Genomic DNA, 10553 nt, shown 5'->3' on the forward strand with positions numbered 1-10553 from the left:
AATCATTTCTACCCTCACGCAAATAATTTTCTATGCTTGCATACATTAGAATTTTTTGGTTTTCACTAGGGGACAAAGCTTGATCTGCAACTACAAACTCCAAAATAATTTGTAAACATTCAATTACAACCACAAAATATCTATGACTGATTTGAGCTCTACCATAACACTAATATATAAATAAAACAGGAGACTGTTTACATGACCATGACCCAGGGGTGGAATGGGACAAAAAAATTTCCCTGGCATTTTGGCCCAGACTGATCCATATAGTATAATGCACACCATGAATCTTTGTGCTCCTTTAAAATGTGTATATCAACTGTGCAACTCCATAAAACCAGTCAGACCAATAAATAAATTGCACAGACACGTTGGTCCACCAGGAAAATGGCTGATGGCCAGTCTGTCCCATGCCATGGACACACACTCAGAAGTGTATGAACAGACCTTTCGCACCACAAATAAAGCTTTCTTTTATGCAGAGAAATAACACGTCTCCATGTAGCACATGTTCAGGCTCTGCACAAGTTTCTGCAGACATGTGAATATGACCAAATACAAATAGGATCAGAAAAAAAGGATTGAAAATATCGGCCAAAATCACTTTAAATGCAACAGAGAAGAAATGGTCTATTACTTTCCTTTAAACTCCCAAAGTATCAATGCTACCTTTGCACCCTACTGTTGATTATTTAAGAAAGAAAGGATCCTTTTTGCCTACTTTCTTTCTCAAGTGTTGATCTTTTCTGTTTAACTTTTTCCTACTCTCCAATTTATAATTCACCTAGCTTTGTTCTGTTCATGGCATCAGATTCTGAGGCTAATCTTTCAAAGAAGTACCAGACAGGGGAGTATGTTAGAGACATAAGTGTCTCAGAGTGACCTAAAGCATTTGGAAAAGGTCTGGTGTTTCTTAAAAGCTGTGAAATAATCTATCAAAGCAGATATAGGTGGAAGACAAACTCGTATGCAAAAGACCTGGTGAAATCATTGACTCCAGTACTGCACAGTATAACTTTTATATTTAATTGGATCTAATATTGTTCCAATTGGTTAATTTACGTGACAGATTTGGCACTTCCAAGCTTGGCACTAGTTAAGAGGGATGTCTGAAGAGAATTTTTATGCTTAGATTGGACAATCGTCTTGTGGGTGTAGCTTACATTTGAGAAACACTAACTCATTACAAAATACACCAGAACCCCATCAACTTCAGATGTACATTTCAGATATTATTAAGCTCAAATGATGCATTTAAATTTGAGAGGGAGACTCTACTGACAAACCAGAACTAATGACAACTTCTCATCATCCATCACTGGTCCCAGTTCTGGGCCTCACATTTGGTTTCAGCATCAATTCTACCCGTCTCTGTTAATCTGTCAATGACACTCACAGATGGCCATTTTTCACCTACAGCAAGTCAAGTCATCTGCTGTGCAGGATCATGATGCAACACCCAGTAGACTGGTTTACATCTACCCCTCCCAGGGGGTGTCAAGTTTTCAACACGGTCCTGCTGTGCCTAATTCTTGGACTGCCTGCAGATCTGCAAGTTTGGCCCAACTGTCACTCAGATGGACAGTAATGACTTCGCCATGGCAGATCCTGCACACCCACTCCTGTCAAGGAAGGCGGTGCTTATAATTGGAAAGTCAAACTTTCTCAATACATTTGAGGGATCTGCACTGCACAACTTGAAATATTAGTTGGTTTTATAATGTTCATTCAAAGACATTATTTGATATGTTTTAAGTTGTTTTAATTGATTTAGGAGTCCCTTTTTAACTGATTAAAAGAATCTTCCTCTTCTGTCCACCAACTCTTTAACAAAGTTAAGCTTGAAAATAATTTTAATATTTGTATCTTGGGCCTTTTTGTATTTATCTTATTATTATTTGATTAATTTTTAAATTGTTATGTTATATACTTGGATGTGTGAAGGCTTGGGTTTTAAATAAGCAAAAAAAAGTGTTTTATTATTGAAAACAATGTGCTGAATTTTGTATGAAAAGTGCTTTATAAATAAAATTGGATTCAGAATGGTTTAGTTGCATGTCTTCATTTGTATAATACACATACTTTTGCTTTAAAATTGCCCTTGCTCTTAAAGTGATGTCTGAGGGTTTCAGAGGTTTATGGGGTACATCTCTTTGAACTGTTTCAGAAAGGCTAAGTGAATGCACATAAGCAGATATTTTATAAATTATTAAAGACTTTGGTTTTTGACAGCTGCCTCTAAGTCAGAAACTAATAAATACATTAGGAAAACCACTGACAAGTATTAGATGAAACAACATAATTTATGATCTTATTGACATCTGGGAACTTAGCAGAACTATTTTTTTTTCAAATTTTATTTGAAGGAATACTTCCTTTCTCAGAGTTTGAGAATATAGATATACTATATATATAGATATAGACTATAAACAAGAACACCTTAAATGCTAAGGTGGCAGTCTCAAGTTATTAAACAATGGGAAGAAAACCATTTGCATTAGTGACAGCTTACTTGTTTTTCCTGTGAGGGTGACAGAATGGTGCATCTGCTGCTTCAAACGAATGCACCGAAGTGAACGCCCCTGACACTGTACTTTTCAAATCTAAGGAGTGCCTTTCTCAACAAGCTTATTTTACACGGGTGACCTACAGAGCTGAAGGAGGCTTACAACAGCAATTTGACAATACATACTTGCTTCTTTCTCTGTAAAACACTGACTACAAGAGAATGCCTTCATGCCATTATCTGAAGTACACCACAACCTACTTCTTTTCATATAATATCTGTATCACCTTCAGACGAACAACAGTCTGAATACTGAATCCCATAAAGCCTTTAAAGTTCACGTTATGACTACTCACATCTGTTGTCTTGTATACTAAATTGAATGTTTAGTTTTCTTTTAGCCGAATATTAAAGTTATGTGCTAAACAATTAAAGGGATTTCACTTTCAATAGCTTTTTGCTTATTTGTTTGGAATTTATCAGAACAAGAACATGTAACTGAAAGCTGATTATGTAGCTTTAAAATCATGAAGGGGAAAAAAGTATAACTGAAAATGCATTGTTAGAACAATATCAACATGTGAAGTTTCAAAACTGCAAAGACATTTGGACAAGAAATAGGACAAACCTGGTGCATTAATGAGGATGACATTCCACTTAGAAGAAATTCTGCTGTTGTGTATGTTCAACAACTAACACAGAAGAGAATGAAATCCTTGTTATGAACTTGAGTTAAGACCATGTATTAAAGGTTTTGATTGTCATCACAACATCCAATGACATTGCACATTGTATTATTTCCTAATATCCTGCAGCCATAAGGGACTATTTTACTAGCCGAAAAGGCAAGAAATCTCTAAAAATGTAAAATTAAAATACATCCTAATTAGCACACCAACATATTTTACAGTGAACCCCACAAAGGTCAATGGATTTGTTGACTAATCTTTGAAACAAACAAAACTGTCTCCAATACTGCTGACGGTCAGATAAACCATTAATAATGAAGCACCAAAGAATGGTTGAGATAAGACATAATAAAATGAGACGAATCAATCTGCTTTTCTTTTTTGTCAGGATTAAATTCAGTATGAAGTTGCAAAACATAAATAGCCATTAATTTAGAAAAAAACAAATAAATGTATTGATTTTTTAGACTGTAATTCTGGAGGGTAATTTTTTTAAAGAAAGAATTCAAACCAGAAAAGAAGCACACTGATGTATGTGGTGAAGAGAGAATTTCCCCTGGGTCGAGTGTTACTTCACTGAACAGAGTGCTCTTGGAGCTATTGTTGTCTGCCCAAGTTACACTGCTATTTGTCACTGTCATTAACTGGTACCATAGCTTCCCTTACAAAAGCAGCCCATATGGAAACCACAGCACAGGTTAACTGTTCTGATTTCTATGGGAATTCCACCTTCGTTCTTACATGGCTGAAATTATTTTTTTATGCTCTTGTTGTGCATTTGTGTATGCAGGTACAAGAGAAGATGGATATCTCCTGCGGTATATCCAGACACTGCATATGTAATAAAGCACAGTGGCCAATGTAAAAGTTTGGCATATGCTTGTCAGAACACATCTGGTATGATTCAGTTTTTTTTTAATCCTACAGGATTCATTGTGCCTTTCAACCTCCTCTATTTTCAGCTCAACAAATGCTGCATTGTAACACTTCCATACACTTGCAGAAGATAATAGAAAAAAAGAAGTGCAAACAAATGCAAAAACTTTAAAACTCGTTCAGAAGAAAAAAGAGCAAAATAGATGGAAAATTTAGGGAGGAAAAGTACAAAGCTTTGATTTGAAGAGCTAAAAGTAATTAGTGTTGTTTCTTTGAAATACAGACTTGGCCAGTGGCTCAAAAAGACAACTTATTCCCTCAGAGGAGAGCTCATTGTTGGAAAAACAAGAAAGGGGCTCTATAATAGCTGAGATTGCTCACTGATGCCCAACTATGTATGGTGTATATATAACCGTTGTTGCCCTGGGACACAACTTAATGACTTTATTAAGGATTGTCTGTCAGTTCAAAATATGCTTACAGTGCATCTACACTGACCCTGCAGCCTTAATTTTAAAAAGGCACCGTGAGACGAAACACGGTGTTATGAGAATGGGAGGAGTATGGTCCAACTGCTACAATCCCCAGAGCTGTCCTCAGTCCATCCTTTAGTCTTGATGCAGATCAATTTGGACTTAAGCATTCCTTGTGGCTGTGGCTGCTCTTTAATTCAGTACAGCTGAGCGCTCTGTGATTAATGGCAGGTACTTAGCTGGGAGACATGGTCAATAAGCACACTGGCCCAGGAACTTAATACCAGGATGTACACCAAAGGCAAGACAGGGTTTTCCAGGAGGGAACACCACCTAGGGTGACTTTTGATGGGGTGAACAAGAGCAGAGTACAGAGAGGCAGACCCAAAAACTTTTTACACAAGCTTTCTTTTTTTCTGAGGCTGTTGAGCACTTGAATTTAATTGGAACAACCTAGGCAGAAAGCAACTACACTGCCCTTTAAAAAACCTCCAAGTATGTGTGTGATATAAGAGCATATAGAGGGAGTCAGCCAGAAATGGTGAGGGATGAAAGTGAGACAGAAGGAGAACAAGGCAGAAAGAGAGAGTGTTCTGAGCGCATATGTGGAAGTATGCATGCACATGACATCTTATGGAAAATTAAAAAGATGTAAAAGTAAGACAAGATAACCTGGATCAATACAAAATGTATTTACACCACATTCAGTCTAAATGTGGTATAAATCAGAGCTATGCACAAAGGCGGGATGCTTCTCATCAAGTAATGTGGTAATGTTTTTCCCCAATTACCACAATACAAACACAATATAACGGGGGGGGGGACTTTTTAAGTTCCCACTAAGACGTCTGGCAGGCTCGTGTCCCATTGTCAGGATATCGGAAGCTTGTTTAATTAAGTCAAAATATCTCCAATAATATGCCCACAGTAGATGTGTGCTCCCCAGTTTGGCTCTCCGGAGCTGATTGTAACAACACTGACCTCCAGTGTGTGCACGAAGGACAGAGCAGAGGCAGCTGTCCTCGGTGGGGGAGTTGGCGACTGTCAGTTTGGTTTTTACAATAACGTGACCACCATCAAGCAGCTCCAGCTCGCTCCCGCTCGGCTTGAGAAGGCTTATAATTGAGATGGACAAACAAACGAAAAAAAAAAAAACAAACAAAAAAAAAACAACAAAACAACTCTGTGATCGTCTGTCCAATTTACAAAGACAACACAGATAAAGCTGCATACGCATTAAGTAGATATAGGCTACCTCAGAAATAATAAATAATTACAATAGCAGTCTTTTTCTTTTTCCTCTCTCCTCCGGGGCGGAGCAGGTCCCAGTTTGTTCTTTGCAATAAAAATAAAAACGAGAGAGAGAGAGCGAGAGAGAGAGAGAGAGAGAGAGAGAGACGTGGTTGTTACAAACCTCTCCTCAGGACACAGCAGGGAGGCGGAGGTGGAGAGATGCGGGCGCAGTCGGGATGGGAGAGGGCGCGGAGAGGAGAGAGCCGCTTTTTAACCATGGAAATTTTGCTGCTGAGCAGCGTGCACAATTTGGAATAAGGACTTAAAACACTTGCATATGGGAGAACTTTCTTTTTTCTTCTTCTTCTTCTTCTTCTTTTTTTTTTTTTTTATAAAGGAGAGTCTTGTGTGCAGGATGCTGGAGATTGCAAGTGGAGGAGAGACGAGAATACCGTTTGATCTGGCGAAATTTCTGTGGTGAAATATGCGTTCAAGTCTTAATTTATTTCTTCAGTTAATTTCCGCTTATTTATTTTTTTAAGTCACACTTTGATTGACAAAAATGGATTTCTTAAATATCTCCAGCCTGGAAGACGAGATAGAGGGAAAAAACATCTCCTCTAATTCCACATCTGAGAGCCAGTACAGTCAGCTCGCTGTCTGGGGTCTGGCTGGACTTGTTAGCTTTTTAATTTTGTTTACAATAGTCGGGAACGTGTTGGTTGTTATCGCCGTTTTAACAAGCAGAGCCCTTAAACCTCCCCAAAACCTCTTTCTGGTCTCCCTGGCCAGTGCAGACATACTGGTGGCCACTCTGGTCATGCCTTTTTCTCTGGCAAATGAACTTATGGGCTACTGGTTTTTTGGCAAAATTTGGTGTGACATCTATCTGGCTCTGGACGTTTTATTCTGCACTTCTTCTATTGTTCATCTTTGTGCAATTAGTTTGGATAGGTACTGGTCAGTTACGCAGGCGGTAGAATATAACTTAAAGAGAACACCTAAACGAGTGAAAGGCATGATTGTGGTGGTCTGGCTAATCTCAGCCATTATCTCCTTTCCTCCACTGATATCAGTGGACAGGAGCAGCAGCAAGGCCAGTCCCCAGTGCATGCTGAATGATGAGACCTGGTACATCCTCTACTCCAGCATTGGATCATTCTTTGCTCCCTGTGTCATTATGATTTTGGTCTACATTCGGATCTACCAAGTGGCAAAAACCAGGACCAGGACATTATCAGAGAAAAAGAGAGATGTGGATTCACCTCTGGAGAATGGAATGGACCAAAATGAACCAGGTATAGCTGGATCATTAAAGTCAACCAGAGGTGGGAGTATAAAAGATCAGGAACGTGAAAATGGACACTGTCAAAAGCAAGTAATCGGATCTCCACTACCAAACGAGCCAAAAAATCCACCAACTGACCACGATGATGACTTCGACGAGAGCAGCTCATCAGATGAGAAACAAAAGAAGAGTAGCAATTCCTCAAAACATCATCAGGAAGACAGGAAAGACAAAAAATCCAGCAGAAAGAGCAGCTCTGCCTCAAAATACTCTAGCAGGAAGTCGCGTTCCAGTTCAAAATCCATGGAGCTGTTTTCATCTCGCCGCAAACGCCGGAGCACTGTCAACCGGAAAAAAGTCTCTGCAGCTCGGGAGAAGCGCTTCACCTTTGTCCTTGCTGTTGTCATGGGTGTATTTGTTGTGTGCTGGTTCCCTTTCTTCTTCTCTTACAGCCTGTATGGAATCTGTCGTAAGCCATGTGAGATCCCTGACACATTGTTCAAGTTCTTTTTCTGGATTGGATATTGCAACAGCTCTCTAAACCCAGTCATCTACACCATTTTCAACCAGGACTTTCGCAGAGCCTTCCAGAAGATCCTCTGTAAGTCATGGAAACGTACTTTTTGAGGAGTTCCTGCATGACTGGCTTTGTGATTTGATTGTGGGCGTGTGGTGCTTTCCCACCATCACTTTCAGGGACTGAATTAGAAAGGGACACTAAAGGCTCAAAGAAGTGATCCAGTGTATAAAAAAGGGGATTACACTACAAAAATAAACTGAAAATATCCACACAGGAAGCTGGCATGGTTTTCTTTTCTGACTGCCTTTTGAATCTGATGTGGGCTTCAGCTCATTTCTCCTCTCTTTCCCCCCCTTCTGTCTTCATCTACATATAACAGCTCCTTGCAGTTACTGTGATGCACGCCTGCCACAGTAGCTGTGCTTGGATGAACTCCATAGGAGATGCTTGAGTTTAGAGACACTGAATTTATATTTACACATTCACTGAATATAATGCGAAGGCCTTGACAATCTCCATAAAATTGTTGTTTGTGACAGTAATAGTACTTATTTCTTTTCTCTGTCTTGTATTTGTTAATTTCTTACCTTTCTATTGCGTCACACTCTCAACATGAGGACCAATGGGACAAAGGGGCTCCTTGCTTACTGTATAAGTAGCAAAACTAAAAAATAAAAATAAAAAAAGAAAATAAAAAAAGAAAGAAAGAAAAACTATGAAGTTGCATTGTGAAAACAAAAATGCCATGTTTCTGATTAAGTGCCCTGTGTGATGCTGAGAAGCATCCAAACTGGGATGCTGCAGGGGAACCTTGACATCAGGACAAAGTTCATGGTGGACTTGGGACTGGAGCAGAGTGGCAACATAGGCAATGTCTTTTTCCAGGCATGTGTTTATACCTTGCCGCCTCTATGAGACAATAAATGGAATACTGTAACTAGAGGCAGATGGGCACTTACTGAGGCGTGTGCTTGTTTGTGCGTGTGAAAGAGAACGAGGAGACAAACTGTAACTTGTATCTGTGACAGAGTAAACTGGAGGGTTTGCATCTTATTCCAGCCGTCTGTTAGTGACTGTGTGTGTGCCTGAGCGCCTGTGTGTGTATGCCAGGATTCCCTCTGGTCAAGTGTCTGTTGACTCTTCATCCTGTTGTTTTCCATGCAAATTTCCCCTCTCTTACGTCCACAGTATAAGCCAAACACCCCGTTGCTCGCTTTTAAAGTTTGCTGCTTGATACACAGATTAAAACGCACTGATATCATGTTCACAAAGACATAAAATGTTTATACTGCTGTAATTTTCATCTTTCTAGCCAGAAGGGCTGATGCTTTTTTCATGTGTAAATAATTGACGAGAGTAAAATTTTACTGTGTGGTGCCTCATTATCACACATGTATCAGTATGATGAAAAGCTTTTGTTTGTATGATGAACAAGCCTCTGAAATAACTTCATGTTTTGCCGAACCTGTCTTTTTCTAAAAAGAACAAATGTTTACTTCTCTGATTTGAGCACATTTAAAAAGATCAAATAAAGACATCACTGCAATTGTCCTCTGACGACTGCCAGAGTGCATGACTGCATTCTTCATTACTGTTAATCTGCTTAGGTTTTTTTTTTTTCTTTCTTTTTAACTGCCTTGCCAATGTTTTTTTATATATTACACTGACACTGCTGCTGGTGTGACTCAGAACATATGACTTACATCCTTTTTAAATGAGATTTTATTAAGATCACATTCCTGGTTGTCTGTTTTTCAGGCTTAAGTGAAAATTATTCACTGAAAGAATGAGATAAAAACAAGGTAAATCATATTTAAAGGATGCATGCCTGGGCTTAGATATTTTCAGCACAGGAAATAGGGTTTTAATTCTACTGATATGCAGCAAATTGTACTTTAACTTATATTTATATTAATTTATTTACAGAATTAGATATGAAGATGCTATGAGATATTGCAGAAGAAGAATTTATTGTGTATAAGTCAGCAGTCTTTTAAAATGCCCACTTAATTTCTTTACATTACATTTGTAAGTTAATTGAACTTTAAGCCAAACTGAGTTATCATCCGATATACATATTTTCCCCAAAATCACATGCTCGTGGTCTCTTAGTGATTTCTATCAAACACCAGCATGTCTTTGATAACCTCAAGTTGCAGTAAAATATAATTTTATTTTGAAAAACTAACATCATCATTTTCTACAATAATGGAAAAAAATTTAAGTCAAAATGGCAACAACAATAAAAAAACAAAACAAAACAAAACAAAACAAAACAAAACAAAAAACAGCTCATGCTTGTTCTGCTTGATTAAAACCAGGCTACCACCACTGAGTCAGTAATGGAACTGCAGCTAAACGATTTAACAGAAAACCCTGTGATTTTTTTTTATCACATTTATGTTGATGTCAGATATTTACACTTAACATTAAATAATTTCCTGGAGAAATTCTATTAATCTTGACTTAAAGTTCAAGCTGACACTGGCTAAGATCTAACAATTAGCTACGACTGCGCTGACTATGTTCTATGTTTTTTCTTGCTTTTATCATGTGATGTGGCACATGTAAGATTCTCTTTTTTATAATAAAAAACATGTATGATTCTCAGTAATAGTAACCTCATGTTTAACTAGATTAAACTCATTTATGTTAGAAGGGAAAAATATTTGGTGGCTTCCATTTTGAAAGACATGAAAGAAGCTTTTTAGTCATGAGCCGTAACTGTGATGAAAAGTGAACAAATGCCACAAAGGCCTATTGATTGTGGGCCTGTTTGGCTAAGTAAACGATAATATGAATTTAATAGTGATGGATATGTACAGCTCTGGAAAATATAAGAGACCACTGATCAGACAGCTATTGGGTAACTTTCTAGCATTCTTTCTGCAAAACTTCAATCTGCTCTGCCTTGTTTGATGGTTTGTAACCATCCAGCTTCCTTCTGATGTAATTTCAGAGGTTT

The 10553-nt window shown here is 38.2% G+C and overlaps 1 protein-coding gene across 1 annotated transcript; it reads left to right on the plus strand.

Moving 5' to 3' along the window:
* Nucleotides 1-6009: 6009 nt before the first annotated feature.
* adra2c (adrenoceptor alpha 2C) lies at nucleotides 6010-10135 on the plus strand. The gene has a single exon (XM_041981817.1). The coding sequence runs from the start codon at nucleotides 6343-6345 to the stop codon at nucleotides 7693-7695; it is 1353 nt and encodes a 450-aa protein (XP_041837751.1). The 5' UTR covers nucleotides 6010-6342; the 3' UTR covers nucleotides 7696-10135.
* The last annotated feature ends 418 nt before the right edge of the window (nucleotides 10136-10553 follow it).

Source organism: Melanotaenia boesemani, chromosome 4, assembly GCF_017639745.1.
Source record: "Melanotaenia boesemani isolate fMelBoe1 chromosome 4, fMelBoe1.pri, whole genome shotgun sequence".
NCBI lineage: Eukaryota > Metazoa > Chordata > Actinopteri > Atheriniformes > Melanotaeniidae > Melanotaenia > Melanotaenia boesemani.

What these genes read in the sequence shown, in the direction of transcription:
- adra2c (XM_041981817.1), top strand. Translation starts at nt 6,343, where the DNA reads ATGGATTTCTTAAATATCTCCAGCCTGGAAGACGAGATAGAGGGAAAA.